At 43.0% G+C, this 21,037-nt stretch overlaps 1 protein-coding gene across 3 annotated transcripts in view; it reads left to right on the top strand.

The window, feature by feature from the left end:
- LOC120959514 (serine-rich adhesin for platelets) overlaps window positions 1–21,037 on the top strand; it is a 61,097-nt gene that overhangs the window by 21,563 nt on the left and 18,497 nt on the right. Inside the window, exons 2-3 of one of the 3 annotated variants that reach the window (XM_040382965.2) lie at window positions 289–1,102; window positions 20,927–21,035. In XM_040382965.2, coding sequence (XP_040238899.2) covers window positions 20,927–21,035 — 109 coding nt within the window. In that variant the 5' untranslated portion in view covers window positions 289–1,102. The remainder of the gene's footprint in view (window positions 1–288; window positions 1,103–20,926; window positions 21,036–21,037) is intronic. The other 2 variants (XM_040382967.2, XM_049610378.1) reach the window with 2 other exon arrangements.

Raw genomic sequence — 21,037 nt, forward strand, 5'->3', positions numbered from 1 at the left:
TTGAGCTTGATGGAAGGCAACAGGCAAAGCATAAAACCCTCGATTTGATTCTCTTTAGCTTCGGTTGATCAACGTGCGATCGTCTCGTTCTGTCGTGAATCCCTCCGGGGAGGGAAAGGAGAACTGCTGTAGAACGGTGGAAGAAGTGGCTTCTTCACGGCGCCCGGTTTTTTTGACCGAGCAAAAGCTTCACCAGTTTATGGTGTTTTTCCTTCCACACCGAACCACAACGATACGATGGTTTTTCATTTATTCTTTTTTTATTATTCCTCGTTGGTTACACTACAGAAGCCTAAACAGTGCAGCGACGAGAGAGCAGTAGTAGTGGTGGTTGTGCCGGGTTGTAGAGTTGGTAGTGTTTTGTGGCCACCTGGCAGATGCAGGCTTGTCGAGCCCGTACCGAGCCCCGCACGGATCAATAGCGGTGAAGTGTGAAATATCGGAATCGGCCGAATGGAAAACGCACCACCAGTCGACGACGGTGGTGCCAACCTGCGCTCCAATCGAGGCCAACGGGAGTTTTAAGAGTGTGTGCAGGTGTGTGCGGCATATAGGAGTGTTCGTTCGAGTCCGTGGTTACGTTGGGGGTGCGTTTTTGCCACTTGGGTTGGGCCGTGAAGAGCCTGCACCAGTAGTGCTCAAGTACGTGTATACGTGTATTGTGATTGTGAGGTGTGCATGGAAAAATACAAAGTGTAATTGATAAATGTAGGCTTGGGCTCCACCCTCCTCCGCCTCTTTCCCCCAGTGTAGTGTGGAAAAACGCCCAAATGAAAAACCACCCAGAATAGTGCAGGGCAGTAGTAGTGGTGGGCGTATGTGTGCGCGTGTATTTTATTCTTCTCTTCTGTTTTGTGTAATTTCCCAACCGTGTTCTGCATGCGTTAGATTGTTCCAGTGTGTGAAGGCGGAGTGTTGTTTTTTATAATTTTTTTTTGCTTAATTTGGTATAATTTTCCACCCACCCTCTCGACCGTGGGTGGTGCAATTTAAAGCGGCTCTGAAGAACTGGGAAAGAATCGGTGTGTTTGTGTGGCCCAAATCGGCTGCGAGCGGAAACATTCTCCCGGACGGAAAACGGAATCTTCATCAAACCGCCAAGGTAAGAATACATATTTTCTCTCGTTTTGCATTTATTATAAGCTCAATTGCATGGTGTATGTTCAGGCTCTCTATTCCAAGCTCAGTTTTAATGATGAAAAATCCGTCCAAATGTTTTAACGACGCTGGTGCAAGCTAATTGATTGGACGGTCTCGGACCTACCTTTCGCGCCAGGCGTAACGTTACGTAGCGCTGCACCCACGAAGGTCCAAAAAGAGTATATATTTTTGTTATAATTAACCGTTCGATTTGCTTTGATGATTATCGAACAGCTGCAGAGAGACAGAGAAAGAGAGAGAGAGAGAGAGAGAGGAGAAAAACAGTAAGTTTTCCCCCATTTGCGCGTTACCTCATAGGAGGTGTGAGTAGGGAAAATGATTAAAACTTTTCATTAGATTACATCAATCAGAGGACGAAGAGAAGGAGCGATCATGTTTTGGGTTGTGTTGGTTGCCACAGAAACTGGGAAGAAATTGTGCAATTATTTATTTGTGCTCCTTTGTTACTTAACCGCTTTATAATTGTTGAAACTGTCAATTAATCAATCAATTGATTGGAATTGAGGTTTGCTATTTTGAATATTTTTGCAGCTGATGATGCAATGATGCAACTTCTCTATTAATGTTGATTAAACTTTAACTGTCCATACAAAATTTAATCAACTAATGTTGTGCCCGCATGTTCGATCGTCTCCCTTGCATGATCATTCGAACAGAATGTGATGTAAAAGTTTTATTGTCCCGCGCGTTTAGAGCCGTATTGAATGCTCCCACCCTGATGGGTGTGGCCTTTTTCCCCAACGCTTCGGGACGTTCGATGAGCATTCCGACATTCTTCACGATTCATAACAAGCCACCAGCATGCCCTTCCCACGCACACACACATGTCTAGAACATGTTTGTTGCACTGTTCAACCCTCTGCCTCGCTGAATGTGACAATCGATGGTATGTGCGCCGGTGCGGTTAAGTCCATTTGTTGTACGGCATTGTGTAGTGATCATTTCCTCCATCTCTACATCGAAGCCAAAGGCGGGTGCGGGAAGGAATGTCATGTTACGCCGATGCACAGCTTTGTCCCTCGCGAATGCACTCGCGCAGGAGGAACACGTCGATGAAACTGTACCGAAGCCTTGTTTATCTTCTGTGTTGCAAAATGAGACAGCGGAAGGTTTCGTGCACTGTACACTGGAGGGGTGCGGTCCCGACACACTGTGTTCTCCCATGTTGATTGATTGTCCGTAGCGCGTAGCGGTGTGGGGTAAGATGTTCTTGATATGTACAAAAGCTTAATAGAGCTGTGGGTGCTCGGGTGCATGATACTAATAATCATGGGGCAACTAACACCACCACCAAGCAGCGAAGAAGAAGTAGTAGTGATTGAAGTTGATCAGCATCAATTTGCCGGGGTAGTGTGTTGTTTGTTGTAGGGTCGTTCTGAATCTGGTCAACCCGGCATGCGACTGAAGGTCAAACTAAATGGGTGAGAAGGAGAGCAGCGACTGCGACTGGTCGTGGAATCGGTCAATGTGTGTTCAAGTGGGCGCAGTGTAGTAGCCATGTTCACACAATCGACTCACTAGCATATGTGTGGGGGATATGGAATCAATCAATGTAGTAGAGATTGGCCGACGGTGGTTTCGCTACCGTGGGTTTACTATAATGGAGCATGATTTTATCGAACCCTAAATGGAATCACGGATGCATGTTGTGACCGAAGGGATTCATTATACATGCGGTCTATTTTGGTGGATATTCTGAAAATTGAGATATATCTTTTGATTTGCAAAACTGGGCGTAAAATGAACAATCAATTCCGTTCATAAAGTTTACTATTCTAACAACACGAATCTTACATAGTAGAATAGGAATAAGTTTTTTCCCATTATATTCAAGTATCCAGACTAGATTAGAACCCACAACCTCCGGTCAAGAAGAACAAGAACTTAACCTCTGATCTATTGCGATGCATTGAATTTGAGCCTTGTATTTTGCCATTTAAGCTAAGTTTATACCGATTTTTCGTATAAAATCATAATCTATTAGTCTTGCCACAAAAAACTCTTAATTCAATACTTCAATCCTCAACAAAGACTAACCAAGACTTCCTGCAGATGTTTTTCAACTAAAAACAAATTTTATAGACCTTTCAACAAACAGCATACTTATGCAAATTGTATCCTGCATTATTTGCTGCACTGTATCGGCGGTCTCTCTGCTCCACCAATGGGTAGAGCACCACCGTGAAGGTCAAACCAAAAACAAGTGGTGAGAACCCCAGCACGCAGACCCCTCCTGTTGTGTGCAAAATGGTCAAACCGGTTGAAAAATCGCCACCGAGCGCCTCAGGGCCATCCGACGGGTGTTCGGCCCGCCCGGGAACAATTGCCCCGAAAGATGTGCAACCAGAGGAAGGCTATACCGGTCAGCGATGCTTACGAAAGCTTCGAACCAGCCCTCTCCGTTTTGCTTGCAGTTTTGGAATGCCGGTTTTCAACACCCGGGTGTCTCGATGAATTGGCTCGAGGTCAACTTGAGTGTGGTGATGTTGCTTCGGTGGTGCTGAACTGTTGCCCCGCTTCAGCCGGTTGGCTCTTTCCGGCTCCCCACCGGTCTGGTGCATAATTTTGCTCTTCTTTTCGTCAAAAGTGGTGCGCAGTGATGGTGGGAGCCAGGGAGAGATAAAGCCTTTTTCGTTTGTTTTGTTTGCAATTGCGTCATTTGGTGTGAGTGGACTAACAAGGTGAAGTGAACATTTCTGTAAAGGCGATTGGACATGTTGGTAATTTCATATTCATATTGTATTGTATCAACGCCCCAGAACTCTTGTCGTATACAAAATTAAGACATAAATTCCCCAACGAACAAACCGGAAACATTCTATATAATATGACAGAATGAAAACACGCACCAAAGTTCATCCAACTTTACCCACCCTATGTGTTTATGACTATGTGTCCAGCACACTCACACGACTGCAAACTCTCTGGGCCGGTTGGTGATGATCATTAAAATGTTTCTCACTTGCCTTGAATTTTGAGCACTTAACTGCACCAGTGTGTGCAACACTTCGCACCGTTCTGTGTTGACTGTGTTCACGTGTGCAGCTCGACAGAAGCAACACCATTGAAAATCTGCATCCCATTAGCATCATTGCGCGAAAGTCGTCCCGACCTCGGAGAACGATGGCACCAGTACGCAGTATACACGGTGGTGGTGTAATGGTGGCATGGGGCGATGGGTATGGGTATATGTTTGTTAATTTTGACGATTGCACCCTCGGATCGGGGTGGTTTGCAGTGGTAGTAGGTCAAGTTGGTGAACGAGTTCTTGCAACCAGATGACGGCTGTCGGCTTTGTTTCGAATCGTAAAATGACGTGTTGCTTGCTCATTAGGAATGGCAGGAGCTGTTCTTGTATCTCAGGGGGAAAGTAAGGCTACAGACTGTCTCCATTTGCAGTTCAGTGCGGGTTTCAATGTAGGCCAATAGTGATGAGAACTGAGAACTTGGACGAGAACTGTTTCAAGTTGGCAGTAGCTCATATAATGCCTTTTCTAGGCGCTTTTGGAGTACTCGATGGACATTCTATGAAGCAGAAGAAATTAAGTAGAGTAGTCGTAGTTTCAGTACTGACGGACCTTGGCGATATTTGAATGGTATTATGAACTAACCAGTTTCCAAGAATAAGAACTTCTTGAAATACTGGATGATTTTTTTTACAATCCACTTATCACAGTAGCAATACATATGTAATATGTTTAATCAAGTTGGATTTGATAGATTGTAGTCTGTTTTATTTATGACTAGTAATACTAAAGGAATTAACCTTATACCTTATGACAATCGTCAGACGTGAGCACTTTTATTGAATTACAGCTAGGGGAGTCCCTATATGTTTTCAGCACACCTTCAATTTAGTTCAAGGCGATTCAACTTCAACATGTAAGGAGCACACGCAATTACCTCGGATACAAATGTTCTTTTAATCGGTTACAATAAAATCAACAAAATCAAAATTTCCTAAATTTAAACTTTATTGTCACATGTCACACTTTGAAATCGATTTAAATCTCGTTTGGTTAGTTACTATGAAGTAGGGGCGAGGATATGATCCGTAGCTATAAACAAAATAAGGTTCAGTCTTCTTTGACGTAGTTTCATAGTCAGCGTAATATAATACACGTTTCCAATGGCGCTGATAACTTCCCATGTGAACAGGTTTGCACTATTCCCCGTTTGATCCTCAAATTCATTAACTACACTTTAAAATATATTTGCAGTTTACTGGCTGTGCTCTTAGCTGTGCAATGTGTCTATTCCGTGCGTCTGATTTGCAGCAAAGAAATTGTATGCGATATTGAAGATATTCAATCGATTGATGATTTTTTTGTGAACCAATACGTCCCAAGCGACGTGAAAAGCGTGCGGTATCGAAATGTTTTGCTCGATAAAGTTGAAGGTTACTTCTTTCACGCCATTCGCAGACACGTCAAAAACGTGGACATAATCCAATCATCTGCATTAAGGTGGATCAGCATTCCGGGACAGATGAACGTTTCCAGCTATTCTGTTATACAAACCAGTGTAAGAAACATCCAGATAGATGCACGCAATGCAATCACAGTGTTTAGCGTGAGTGATTCTAAGCTTGTCATGATTCCCGAATCGATAAGCAATTTAAGAGCGTCGGTAAACATTGCAGTGGAACGTTGCCTGGTGGATGCATTAGATATGGCTAAGTTTTGCGATCTTTCTCAGCTGCAAGTGTTAAATTTCGCCGCCAACCGAATACGCTTTATTATCAACAGTTCAACGAAACGGTGTAGCGTTTATGATTCCTTGCAAATTTTAGCATTACCGAATAATTTACTGACAACACTCAACATGGAGATTTTTAATCATTTCGGTAAAATTCAAATGTTGGAAGTTAAACAGAATAGAATAAAAGCAGTGTTGGGTAGATTTGAATCAACAGCATCATTACAGCTGCTTTTATCGAAAAATAAACTAACATCGATTGACTTTTGTGGATGGAATGTGCCAAATATGACTTCATTAGAGATGGACTACAATGAGTTAACGACAGTGCCAGCCTGTTTGGATAATGTAAATAGTTTAACTCTTCTCAGCATAAGAACAAATCGAATTCAAAACGTAGCTATAGACAGCTTTGCAAAATTGAAAAGGTTAGTTACGCTGGACGTGTCCTTCAACAACTTAACAACGATAATGCTTAATAGTCCACATTACCCCACAAGCTTAAGAGACCTGTGGATAACAGGTAATAATCTCTCACAGCTGGATTTATCGTTAGTCTCAGTTCCATCCCTTGAACTTGACGTGAGAATGAATTGCATTTCAAGTATGGATGTGGATATCATTTCACCGAACATTACAAAGCTTAACATGGCAGCAAATCCAATCGATTGTTCGTGGAAAACTGTGGCAGACAGGATTAATGTGTCCTGTGTTGATGATGTACAAAGCAAAACAAGATGTACATAGTTATGCCTTTTTTACTCAGAGATTATTTCCGAATTAAGTTTTCTTGTTATCTGTAGTGTCTTAAATAGCCTTAACTTCTCACGGGAGTCCATCGATATGAATAAATGCATCGGATCTTTCAAACCTGATATTGGATTGATTATCAGTCATGTTGTTCCGTATCCAAACTATTGTGAAGACCATCATAAAATATTCTGAATCATAACTTCAGGGTTTTAAGACCTAAAGGTATTTCTTAAATTACAGAGGTCAACAAAGGCTTTAGCATTATTGAAAAATTGGTGGATAGCGCACATGCTGTCTTCAGAATCTTGAGCAACATAAAGATGATTCACCTCCAATCTTGCAGAACAATCAAAATATCAAGAAATGTACTGTTGTTGCATCTTTTTTCCAATACTCAGAACAGACTTGCTGCAACAAACGTAAAAAGCAACGAAGAAGATTACATCGCAGCTGCAGCTCTATGACTCATAAGCGATGTAAATTACTATGTGCGTAATGAAGTCAATCATTCCACGTTTACTCGGCGACGCCCTGCACCCTTCCGTCCTCCGTCCTGCAGGCGTAAAGTCAATAGCAATCAACAATAGATTACACGATCATCGTTTCAGACACACACACACACACACACTCGCGAGCAAGAGAAGAAAGAAACCCAATCGTCGTCAGATTTGTAGTGCAGTGGGCCAGCTCCATGTGCGTGCGTCTAAAACAGTCTGGACCTTCTTTGCATGTTCTCACGGAACACATTGTCGATAATCGCTATGTGTGGTAGAGTACGAGACGCCACCTTCCTCCCACGCACGACACTATACAACTGTTGGAGAAACTGTACCGCCAAGTCACATGTTGCTGTGCCCCGTATGCGTACAGCTGTCTGGGACGCATATCTCGAGTTGGGCCGACGTGGAATGTGAGCTTAAGACAAAAGGTATCATGTGCCTGCCAGGCCGTGTTCCATTGGGGAGTGGGCTATGTATGCTGCATTATCATGCGTCGGTTGTGCAATGACGTTCGGACGTGGAACGAACAGGCTACGACGACGGTTGGAAATTGCACCTTGAAACGATGACGGAGTGACAGAGCAATTATTCGATCATTATTTCCTGGGTTGGCAATTTACCCACCGGCTTTGGAGCGGGCCGACTTCCCACCCCAGTTGGCTTATGCTACGCGGTCACTGGTCGATTTATTTCGTCATGGTCGATCGTGATCGTGTGTGTGCGCGCGTGTGTTGGAAAGAGAACTGGAACCACTTTTCCATTCCCATCCGCGTTTTGGGCCGTCGTGTCTCGGCGGAAAAAGCACTTCAAGGTCGTTCCGCCTTGATGGTGGGGTTTCGTGTTCGGGCCGGTTCGGTGCCGGGAAATGGGTACGTTTTACTCTTTGGCGCAATAAAGCCAACCCAATGGCTGTGTGTTTGTGTATGAGTGTGTTACATGAAAAGAACAGCGAAACGATTAAAGCAAAAAGGAACACAAGCGGTGGGGTAGAACAAAACAAAAAAGAACACACATTTCAGTCCAAACTGCTACTACGAGAGCACAAACAACTGTGGAGGAAAACTGAAATCAACTCCCCAAAAAAAAAAGGCCAAATGGGCTCCAATCTGGTGGGTCGGAATGTTTTTCCGCTTCAGTTTTATTGTTGGCTTGATGGTGGCACTGATTCTGTTTCCCATTCTGGTTCTGTTGTTCTTTTTTTCGTTGATGAAGCACTTTTTTCGTAGTTTGGTTGCCTGTTGTTGGCTCGATTCTCCATCCAACCGTACAGCGCAATCTGTGTGCAATTGTTATGGTGCGATTAAAAGTGGCATGAAAGAGAAGAAAAAAAAGGTAGTACGTTCGAATCCGTCAAGGAAGTGTCCGATTGGGTAGAATATTATTTTTCGATTTTCAACCGTACCCGTGCACCGCGCATGGTGGCGAAATGGACCGGTAAATGGAGGTGCTGCCGCTCTCGTAAACGGAAGTGAGTCGCAGAATTTCGGTACACGCAGGTGTGTGTTGGTACAACATAGAAGAGTGGTTGAGCTCTGCCGGATGTTGCTGGTGTTTGAGTTAGAAGGGTTTTGTCTGTTCGTCCGGTTGACTAAGACCGCGGTCTCTAAATGAAAAGGTACATGACAGGGATGGAATGGCATTGTCAAAATTGGAAGGATGAGAAGAGCATCGCATACACCCTACACCTACAACACAAAGCTAGTGATGACTTTCGATTTCGTGCAGGGTGGAAAAATTACAGGATTGCGTCGGCAACAGGTATTTCACGAACGAAAGAAGAAAGCCTTTTTTTCTGGGAAGCATTTTACAAATTTATGTTGCGTCATTTTTACGAAGATATGATATTAATTTGTAAAGGCCGGGCTACATTGATCGTACTCGCAAGCGTAATTTTGATTTTCACTAGCGCATCTGGCGGCGGCTGGTGGAAGCTTTTTTTGGTCATCGAGGGAATGGACCTGCCGGATCTCAAAATTAAGTAGTTTTTCCATCGTTTTCCATTGCAAAAATGGATGCAATGCGTGCAAGACATGTGTATCTACGTTTTACAAAACTTTTCTCCTCCGAATTAAGTAAAAAACATGGAAAATTAACGTATTTTCTGGAGCGGCTCCAAATTGTTTGGCAAAATGCTTCAGTCAGCCGCCGCCAGATGCGCTAGTGAAAATCAAAATTACACCAGAGAGTACGATCAATGTAGCCCGGCCTTAAAAATTTTATACGAAATAACCGATTTCTAGACATTTCCATTCGAAAACCGCTTACTTTGCTATTTCTCTGGAGCATTAATTGAAAATCGCATTTACAGTGGCACACGGAATTTATGGTACAGTTGCAATTGAATTCTAATTTTTTTGTTTTCTATGGTAATTTAATGATTCAGTCAAGTTAATGTAAAATAGCTTCGGTCGTATTGTTCAAGAAGCAAAGATAGTGTACAACAAATTGCTTCAAGGGCTTGAATACTTGAAAAATTCTTTTTTTCTCAATTTGTCCATGAATTGGTTCCTCGTTGAAATTTGGCCAGGATGAATGTCTTTGGTCAATTTACCTTTAGGTATTACATGCGATGACTTTAAGTGTGGTATATATCAGCAACTCAATGAAGTACTACTCTAAATCGTAATTACAAATGTTTGATGAATAATATTTTCGTTAGAAACATTGCAAATAGTCCAGGTAACAAATGTGTGGCTTTTATAAAAGATTATAAAAATATTTAAGCCTGCCACTGCTTGTCTTCTTTTGTTATAATGACCTTTCCAGAATATATGTATCTTGAATCAATATGCGTTTTAAATTTTATTGTTTTTGTTGTTATATTGTTAATGTTTTTAAATAATTTTGGTCAGTAAACTAAACAACTACAAAAAAATATAATAATAATAGATCCAGGTATATTTGATGCTCTGATCCATCGATCAAATGGTTTCATAACATAGTACATTGAGTATGAAATATCCCAGAAAATCATCCAGAAACAAATTCATCCTGCACGTAGCTGTACCATCAGTTGCGTGAACTACTGTATATTAAGCCATTTGATGGTTTCAAAGCTGACATACTGTTATCCGCTCTTCAAATTACCTTTTTCACCAAATCGCAATCCCTCACATCGTTTTATCCTCTTTCGTCACTTTACGCTTTACGCTCTATTTCCTGCCGTTTACTCGAAGCGGTGGTGTCAATAAATTCGGACACCTTCCCGAAGCCACTGCCGCCTGGGGAAGCCAGTAACCCGTGACAAATTTTCTGCAATCACACACTCAATCAGCTTAAATCGATCGCCTTCGCACCCCGTTTTCGATGCACAGCATCGTTCTTGTTGTTTGTGCAGCGCTTTTCTCGTCACGAAAGCATCATCTTCCACTGTTTCGCTCCAGGCGTCCTCGATTTGCAATGACGTGCGAGCCTCATTTGCTGTAACTATCTTAATCCAGCGATCATTCCAGCAGTTGCTGATGAAGGCATTGGGTGCTCGCGCGCATGATGATGCGCGCTGATGATTATGGATGATGGACTGAAGGTGTGTGAGCTTATGGTGGGTTTTTTGGCTTCCTTTTATTCGTGTATTTTTGGGGATGCATTAGTTTGGGCGTTTAAACGAAATTTCACGGCTTTCTATGCGGTTTGCGATATTCGATTGTGCGAACCTTTTTCTCTCCATCGAGCTTTGCTGACTCAAACAGAGCTGGTACAACGTTCGCGTAGGATGCGTTTGAGGTTTGTGCTCTCTCCCTCCTCAGTACACGATAATATCAATGCGGAGCGATAATTTACTCGGACCGGCCCAGACCCGTGTTTACTTTCTTTAATTTGGTTAGCCTTATCGGTGCGATGTTGATTATTTAAAATATACTGTACACACACGCACACTTTTGCGAGAGAGGAAGTAAGATCAAAGAAGCAGAGCACAACACACAGCAGCACACGCGTAGGTAAATAAAATTTGTTCAGCTCGCAATTATCGGCGGAAAATTATACCACAGCCAATGAAAGTTATGAGTTTGGTTTGGAGTGAGGGCCTTTTTCGGGCAGCGAATAATCTAATCAAAACAGGAGGATGGGGCAGCGTTTGTCAAAATGTTGTTATGATTTTTTAAGTGAAAACATCGCGATAGGGAGCATAATTTTGATAGTGGATCGGAGGAAAAGCGCACCAATATTTGCATTAACAACAGTGATGAAAGTGGGTTTTACTTTAAGGATGAGGTTTTAATTATGGCTCAATGCTGAGGTTGATTGTTAGATAAATCAATATTGATAATTTTATTTTTCTTATACACTCAAGCGTATCAGCATTTTAATGCAAATAGGTGTCTAGACGTTGTGTATATAATGCATACATTTGAAGACAGTGGCATGTTTATTCTATGAAGTTAGAAAACATTTTTTGTTACCCTTTTGTCAAACATGTATTATCATTTACCAAACTAACTCTGTGTTGACGCATGGATATCAAAAGAGACGACCAAACATATCGGATTTTGAAAATATAAACAACCACATCATTTCAGAGAATGTCCGGATGCCAAATTTCTTCCTAGAAATGGTTTAAACCGTAAAAACCAATCTTGACAAAAAAGCTCCAGAGACTGATAAAGTGTAAGTGATGTGATAAATTATAGGAGACAAACGCTTGCTTTTGAGTAGATTCGTACCCATTATCGCACGTGTGTACGACTATGTATTTACCAATGACACCATAGTGCCGTATGTATGATGGCTCGTTAAAATGGAAATTTAAAGCAATTAACTAATATCACTCGACGGATGAAGAATGAATGAATGTCCTAATGAGTAGATATACTCAATATAGTACATTTATTTATAGTTTTATTTTCAATAAAAACAATATGTTTAATTTTCCCGCCCCGTTTGACCGCAACATAAATAGAATTTAATATCTCTTTCCCACCGCTTCAAACTTGTTCTATCCCGGGTTTGTCGCGAAAAACCGGTTACCATTTCGCTTCACGCGGTCGTTCATCACCGTTAATCGCCCCGGCGCGCTTTCACCGTTTGTGGCACAGCCGCGGCCGTACCGAGCGGTGTAACGCATCCAAAGCCATCCACGTGCAGGTCAAGAAGCGATGGGCAGCTCAGCTGATTGGAAAGCGGAGGGAGTAAGGGAGGTGGGGTAGGTAGTGCGTGTGCAAGATGCATTCGTTCGATAGCCGTAAAGTAGATTTCCCTTCGTTTGCCGGGAGACCTATTGGAAGAAGCCTTGCTGGATGGTGCGACCGATGGGGCGGTCTAGACCGCTTAATTGGCGCCATCTGCCGCCCAGACTGCCTGCAAGCGTGTGTGTGTTCAGTGTGGACGCTCTGGATCGAGTTTTCGAGTAGCATTTGCAAAGACAAAAGCCGGACTGGAGAATGTAAAAAGGAAGAAAACCGCCATGGCTTAGGCCTTGTGGTGTTGTTGCACAGCAGTAGCAAAGATGGAAGTAATAACGCGGCTTGCAGCAGTAAGGGACTGGTGGCATTCATCCAAATGCGAATCAGTCACGTCCAATAATTTGAACTCGAGCAGTGCGAGGGGCGAACCATGGCCGTGGGCTCCTTTTGGTCAGCTGTGGAGTTTTGGGAAAGCAGCAGCACCAAGGTTATTGGGGGGTAAAGAAGAAGAAAGGGTCCATAGAGGAGGTGATGGTGTATGATCTGTATCAAAGTTCAGCTACGGACGACGGTGAGGAGAAGCGGGCATGCTGCAAAGTGAAAGCCAGCCACCCTGCCGATGGGGAGATGTACTTCTCGTTTCTCGGGCAGCCACACAAAGCGCAATCGATTGATCGCGAAACTGTCGATGAAGGAAAAGCAGTCAAACACACACACACACACACACACGTACGAACGGATGGATGGGCCAAACGATGGTCCAGGCGGAACTGGCCAGCCCCGCTTCTATTGCGAGTTTTATTAATTGACCTAATTTAATCAAAAAACTTCGCCACGGGTCAATGGGATGGCGATGATGTGGTGGTGGTGTGCGTGTGTGTACGTGCTCGCGTAAATTGGACGAGAATTTTGCCCGGACGAAATGAATCGAACATTAATACGCAGCACGGGCAAAGAGGCGAGAGGGACGCAAGTCTTCCAAAAAGAAAGAAAACGAAGGTTTGCGGTGAATGTGTGTTTTTGTTTTGGGTTAACTGGTTCGTCCCGGAGGACCATGGCTTGAAGCGGTCACTGTGAGTGAGTGTAATTTTTGGACGTCGCTTACAGCTCAGCTTTTGTGGGTCATTTGGGAGTCGCTTAACGTTTGGGCAATGGAAAGGAAGAGCCAAAACTTGTATGACATCATTTCAAGCCGGCTTAAAAACGGGTTTGCAGACATCATTTAAGGATAGTGAATGAGTTAATGATTTATATAAATTTCAATACACCATGCATAACATGCCGTTTCCTTGCAGGAGTAAGCGATACTTGCAAAGGTGTTTGTTTGCTTCTCAAAATTATTGCTTAATCAATTAAAAACCACGGGTAAAGCGTAACGGTTTTTTAAAGCATAAAACCTTACTTAAACTGTCTTGCTTGATAAGTAGTCAAATTGATAAACATGTAAATATTGGCCTCAAAAGTCATTCCTTGATTAGGGTTTGATCGCGCGACCTTCAGTGTATCAAACTAAGCGCTTAACACGACACCACGGGGGCGTTCTCCACACTACTTGCTAATAGGCCTTCTGCATGTTCTACGGTCATTAATTAACACAAGTTTTTGCCGAAATCGTGTCTTCCAATCAATGTTAAGCATATTAGCGTGAACAAAATAACTCACCTCTCAAGCGTCAAACGTTAATCAACAGCGCTAAATACGCCCACGGCACCATTTCATTCAAAACGCTCACATCGGCATCGCTCTAAGCTTAGATGGCTCGCCAGATTTTGCGATTGCTTTGCTCCGCTGCATCGAAATCTTCATTGCATCAACTGCTGCGTTGCCACTGCGCGATTTCCTCACGAACTATCAAAAGACAATCACATGCATCACGATCACCGTTGCGCGCGATCGTTTTCGAAGAGGCTGCGGGGCTGGGTAAATTCACCCACACTTGGCACATACCGAAAAGACTCTCGCCACCCACATGCACCCATTGGCAGCATTTTTTATTTCGTGCATCGTGCACCTTTAGCAATTTCGCAGCACCTCCAAATGAAACCTTCATGCGCGCCTTTCAGCAAAGTTTCGCTGGTAACGACAAAGCGCTCTGATCGCTGTAAATTGGAATTCATAATCGCCTGGTGCAATCAAGCGAACAAACAGTGATCGAGATTGGATGGATTGGTGTGCAGGCGTGTTCCGACATTCTTCTAGGGTCTAGCAAGTGAACCTATTGCTTGATCCTCTAGCTTGTTGTTCGTTGAGATTTGCTGAATTTCCATCATGCGATCATTAAGAGATGTCTTGACAATTGCTGGACAGCTGAACGTATGATAGAAACGTTGGGGAGGGTTGATGTTATTTTGCACTCAATTGAGGGACAAATCGTGCAAAGATTTGTAGAAGATTTTTCTCTTGTCAGGAGAGATATTAGATTTTATTTTTAGATTATTATTTTCCACTCCACCGTGTCAACAAGAAAATGCAACATATTTCTAGAATAAAGATTGATCGTTCAAGTGTTTTGTTTCTTCTTGCTGCAAGTCTTAGAGGTTTAAATCATTTATTCCCTGCAAACATAGTTCAAAACTCCAATTTGATACCTAATTTTCTAGTTTTGCTGTAAACTCAATACCATACAAATGGTAGCAATTTTTTGCAAACAAGTCAACGTCATTCGTTTATCAAATTAACATACAAAACTCAAATTCACCAAATATTGACCGTTTCGTAAATGTTTTGCAATAAAAATCGACACCAAATCCGCTTACCATCTATCGCAAGTGTTGCCATTTCGTTAACCATAACTGCTGCGATTGTGCAATCACGCTTTACCTAATCTTTTAATAGGATACTATGGCTTGCTCCTTAGCAAGAGCGGGGAGGGGGGGAGGGGGCAAAAAGGAACCAGATTATCATAACTTTTGCGTCAACCTTATGGAACCACTTTTCGTAGTTGACACGTTATTAGACCTCCACTCGCCGCTACACTACGTCAGAGCGCTTTGCATTCACAAGCACACAAAACGCCACCACCACCGTAGTTTGTTCGGCTTCCCGGTTTTAGATCAAGCACGGCGAGCACCTCCCTTGCCGGTTGTTTTCGTCGCAAACGTTACTCTAACGCCCCGTGTAACGTGGCTGCGGGGGACGCCTGCAATAAATAATGGTGGTACTCTACACTCCGGGCCTGAAGCTTCGCTAGCTGCGCTACTACACCTGATCGAATAGGAAGAACTGCTGTGTGAATCATACCACTCCCCATATCAGGTCCTCACTGCCCGCTCATGCTGGCCCTTCCATTTAAATCGGAGGCACTACATGCGGACGGTGCAATTCGCATCAACGTCCACCGGCGGCAACCCACGGCAGCAACGGCACTAAATCCTCATTGCACGCTGCTTGCTGCGATTCTCAGCGTGGAGCAGTGGAGGGCGCGGGCTTTAGTCTCCTGGACTTTCCGATCGCGCGAGGGCGATTTTTGCGTAATAGCTGAGAGCGCCGCCACTGTCAGGCCATTTCCCTTTTTGCAATCGCGTTCTTCCGCGTTTTCAACGTGTGCACTATTACGGCGCTTTTCCCGCGGGGGGGGCCTGCATTTTACCTGCTCTGCATGGTGCAAGATAACATGGGAGGAAACCCGTTCATCGCCGCCCCGTCGGAGCATCGGAACACGGATAGTTTCGGAAAAGAAAACGACACACACAGGCGCGCTGGGCCGAAGCTCAAGTATTGGAACGGGATTAGCATGTTTTTATTACATCTTGCTGGTTTGCTGGGGTAGGCGCGAACCTGGTAAAAACTCGTTTGCTCCGGGTGCACTTTCGATTTTGAATATTTCTGAGCGATAAAATGTGCTGTTTGCTCGCATGGGGGGCGAGGAGTGTTTACTGTAAGCTGTTAACTTGGGGCAGAGTGAAAGCTTATTCTAGTGGTATGATTTATTATCGAGCTGAATCGCGCTTGTTAGGGTTAGTTAAGGAAGTATTGTTAAGACTTGTTTTTTTTATGAATGGTGTTCACTGATGTTCGTTACACTTTCGGAAGGTTTTATCTTGTATTTTCTCTTCTGGAGTTTTGTAAGTAAGAGTTAATAATATTTTCTTTTTTGTAACATTTTTTTGCATCATTGAAGGAACATCATCCAAGTTTTTTTAATGTTTTTACATGATTTTCTAATATATCATACCTTTGCCAAGAAGGTTTGCTATTTAAATGTTGACGTTACGCAACCACACAAACGGCGACGCTTAAGTATCTGCCCCATGTTTTCCTTCGCCCACGACACACGAGCATTACCCAACAGCGCCTAACTGAAGCACGAAAGATCAATAAAATGGCGCTTCCTTATTTGAAATATCATTCCCATCCACACAGACACAGAATGGCAAAAACGGTTTGTGTATTTCCTCCCGAGCGCTCGATGGCGTCAAATGGCGCTTTTGTATGTACCCCTCCAGCCGGACGATGCCTTGGGATGTCCTGCGGCAAGAAGCAACAAAAATAGGTTTATTTTTCTATTTTTGAACGGTACACACCAAACAAAACAGAAACTAAACGGTTAAACGAAAGAGAAAACGCGCCCGGGACTGCATTGACGCTCGCGGCGCCCGTTCGAAGGCATACATTACACAATGTGCGCGCCATCGATCCCGTTAGAGCACGTGAAGGGGGGACGAGCAGCCCTTGGGGAGGAATCGCGCGAAATAGAGTAGTTGTAGCGCCCGCCGGAGCTTTCTGTATAGGAGATCCGAGACGGGTCGACGGCCATCCCCAACAACACCGTCGGTGGTTTGGCGCTATGGAAGTAAAGGTTAATTTCATTACTCGAGCGAAACACCCCCTGCAATCGGTGTGTGTACGGTATGGCAAGATTTCTCGAGACTCTGAAGGTATGTAAGTGTTTGTGGTGGTGGCATGATGTCCCTACTATGCGAGGTCTGCAAACGGGGGATGATAAATTACCTCCCCGCGCACAAAGTAGTGCATGGCCAAATCGATGGTGATGGGCGACGAGGGAGAGAAGTTTGCTATCGCTCTGACCAGGTGAGGGATAGAAGTGCAACAGAAGTGCATAACCGGTAGATGAGAGCCCGGAGTGGGAATAGCGCACGATTGGAGGGTGTGAGGACTTAGAGACATTGGCGCCAGTATGTCTTAGTGAAAGGTCAGCGAGATGTAATAGCTGTGTTTCGCAAATTGATTAAAGCGGGAGAAGAATTCCGCACCGACGGAAATGGAGTGCTGCTGCTAATCTACAATCAAGCTTTGAGATAGATACGAATAGTAGTACTTTCATCGGTTGAATTGCGGTGTTTAATAAGGCGGTAAATGGAGAGGGGCTGGCTGTGGGATGTTATTTTACATACCTTTTTCATTTATCAGTTGATTTCCTAAGAGATATGTCATGTCATGATTGATAACGCAACATTTCCTATTAAGAAGGTATCTTTAAATGACATTATGAGTGTTTTAAAAGTAGTGGGCCACATATACATACGATGTTTCGAAAACATAAATTTACCTCATATATTTCCCGTTTTTGTGATTGAGTCGAGAACTTCAACCATTGCCTGTCGTGTGCTAGTTTGACTGCATGCGTGCGGCACCATCCATCTCATGTCCGCATGGGCAGAATATCTTCTATATATATAAAAATCTCATGTCACGGTGTTTGTTGCGAGCAAACTCCGAAACGGCTGGATCATTTTCAACGAAACTTTGCACACACCTTATAGGTGAATAGGTTTTAAGACTTAAAAATCGTTCAGATGTTACACTAATCTTAATTTAATAATGATTTTCTAACTCCCATACAAAGAGCAGGATTGTTGTTGTGTTGTATACAGCACTTTGACACTTGGTGTAAGGTGCCTGGCGGTTTACACTCGATGATCGGATCCTGAGGGGATACGGTATAACTATCCCAAGTAAAAAAGCAATAATGGAATATTTTAGTTTTTTTTCGTAATAACTCAGTTTCTCGGGCCAGCTAGTATTCTATAAAAGTCATTGTGGATTAAACACATTCAAGTAAACGTTTCTTAATACAATTGAAAATAGATGTTTAGAGTCAATTAGAACTATTATAAATCCAATTTTTATACCTAGGATATTCTTATCTGTAAGTCAATAGCTTTTTGCATTTATCTTGCCTCAGGTAGACTCAAAATGCTTCAAACATATCCAGTTTTAATTTGATTATTCGTTTATACCTTGCACAACGCTTTCCTCGCTCAATATTGCCCCATAATAACCAGCTATTTGGGATTGTTCAGAAGCTTTTTTAATATGTTATGAATTTTAATGTACTCATTACACGTTTTTCCATATGTTTGCAACTCCTTTTTGATACCATTAGAGCATTGTTTTGTTTGCATATTTTCAACCCACACATACGCCCCCGTGTACATCTTTCTTTCTGTTCGTCCTCTCTTTTGTGATTTCCTTTCCCTGGATGCCTTGCGTTCTCCAAAATGCTGCAGCCACGGTGCACAAAAAAGAAAAAAAAACAATTGATAAGATTTGCCATTTTCCAACAATTAAATGTAATGGCGATAGCCGTTGTTAAGGCTCAGTTAGCAATCGGATTAATTTAAATCATCACACCAGATTGGCACCACCATGATGATGAGTGAGCGCACGCGAATCGCGCGTTGGTGGAACGGGGATACCTGATGCGCACAATTTTGCCATCCTTACCCTCGCTTTGCCGTGCGCGTCGTTGGTTAGCCTTGGAAAAGGCCCCACACGACCGCACGAATGGTGTCGGTTTCACTCTTTTAAGCAGGCAACACATACAGCGCAAACCAACTCAAAAAAAAAAAAACAACAACAACATCATCTATTTCATAGCTCTCAAATTCATAGCTTTGCTGGGGTTTGGGTTTGTTGCTTGGTGCAAAAAAAATATATATGCGCGAGACGCGAGCAGTATTACTACCCCTCTTCAGTGCAATACCAAAATAGGCTCCGTCTTTCTCTCTCTCCCCTCGACTTACGGTGCAAACTGGAGCGGAAAACCATCGTTACCTACTGATCTACCACCACACCTTCTGGTCTGATTGGTGGCTCATTTCACTGTCAATTGTTGTGCCGCTTTCCCAGCCCGATCTGAGACGCCTTTTTTTATTATTTACTGACGCCCTCTGTCTGCCTGTCGGAAGGTGACGGATGCTTCCGATATTAGCTCATTTTTCCCATATCTCTTCCGATCGCTACGGAAGCGGGTTTGCGATAAAAGATACAAGGTTGTCATATGTTTAGCATTTATTAATACACGAACGTTATACATTACATATTAATCGTTTTGTTTGGTTTCTCTTTTTTTGCAGGTAATATTTTTCCTCTACAAATTGATCATGTGAGATCACGTATGCGGCGAGGATACGTGAAACTGAATCGAAGGAAGGATCTGCAAAATGGTTGACATACTACAAAACACAAACATTTATTCACCTGTTTCCTCCCCATTTTCCACCCACTGTTTAATGTACACAATGTTTTTCTCCCACTGTACTACCCTTTTTCTTCCTCACCGAGAGTTTCCACCGATTCACCTTCCCCGATTGGCGTGTATGAGTGATAACCTAGTTATTGTGTGTATTTTATCCCTCTCTTATTCTCTTCCTCTCTAACGCTCTCTTTACATGCTTCTGTGTTTAAAACTCGATGCGTGAGTACATTTAACAAATCAAGCGTTTTGAATCTAATTCGAATTCAAGTTTTGTCGATGTTTATTTGATGCTTCTTTTTGTTTGTTAGAGTTTTAAATGATTAGAAATATAAACTATTTTTTCAGTAAATGTTTCTTTCTAATTTCATATTGGCGTTTCTATGTTCAAGTTATATTTTTTCATATTCAAAGCATGTTTTATTTAACATTTTCATATCGACAAAATTACGTAATATCTGAATATCAAATGTACAAATAAAAAAACATAAATTAAAGTACCAAATTGTAATAAAAAATCTTCAACACGTTGCATACCGTAGAACGTTTTGTTATGTTTCAAAAAAGAATCTATTATTTATCAGTCATACACTGATAGCCTCTAAGTCTGCGACGTGCATTATCCCATTGCTTATCAGCTACATTTTCCTTCCATCCTCCTTTCTATGCTTCATTGATGTCTGTCACAAATGTCTGACTTGCTCAAAACAAAGCACTGCATTCCACAGACCCAATCGCTATCGCAGTTTTGCATTTCCTCGTTCCGTTTGCAGCGATGTCACTGCGCATTTACGGTCACAAACCGGCATCGCCATGAATCAACTGCGCCGCAAGGTTCTTTCCGCTGGGTTTCTTTGGCATGCCTGCCTAGTCACGCTGCATGAGCATTAACTTTCTCATATCAATAAACTGCATACGTCGGAGTGCGTCTCGCTTGGAATTGTTTTACCCTTCGCGGCGAAGTGAACCTTGCCGCGGTTGACCGTCCGGAGCATCACCCCTAGAATGGATTTGTTCTAAATTGACCTTATCAATCAAACACTCCGACTAGCATGGTATTGCACTTAGCTGTCGCTTTGATACCGCATGATATCACCCAAGCACACACAGAAACACGCACAATCACACCCGTTTCTTGCTTTTTTTACGATTCGGGATAACTTAGAAATTTACACACGCGCGTCGTTTAGAGAGTTGCCGGCCGACAGCCCCAAGCGTTCGCAGTTCTGATCGTTCCGTTTTGTTCCTTTCCACAGATGTCAGCGGGTTTGATGTCGTGTGTGCGGGAAAACTCGCCACCACTGGAAAGCGCTCCCGCACAAGTGCCAGACATACCGATCACGATCACCACACCGGAAACAGCAGGT

The sequence above is a fragment of the Anopheles coluzzii genome, chromosome 3 (genome assembly GCF_943734685.1).
Source record: "Anopheles coluzzii chromosome 3, AcolN3, whole genome shotgun sequence".
NCBI lineage: Eukaryota > Metazoa > Arthropoda > Insecta > Diptera > Culicidae > Anopheles > Anopheles coluzzii.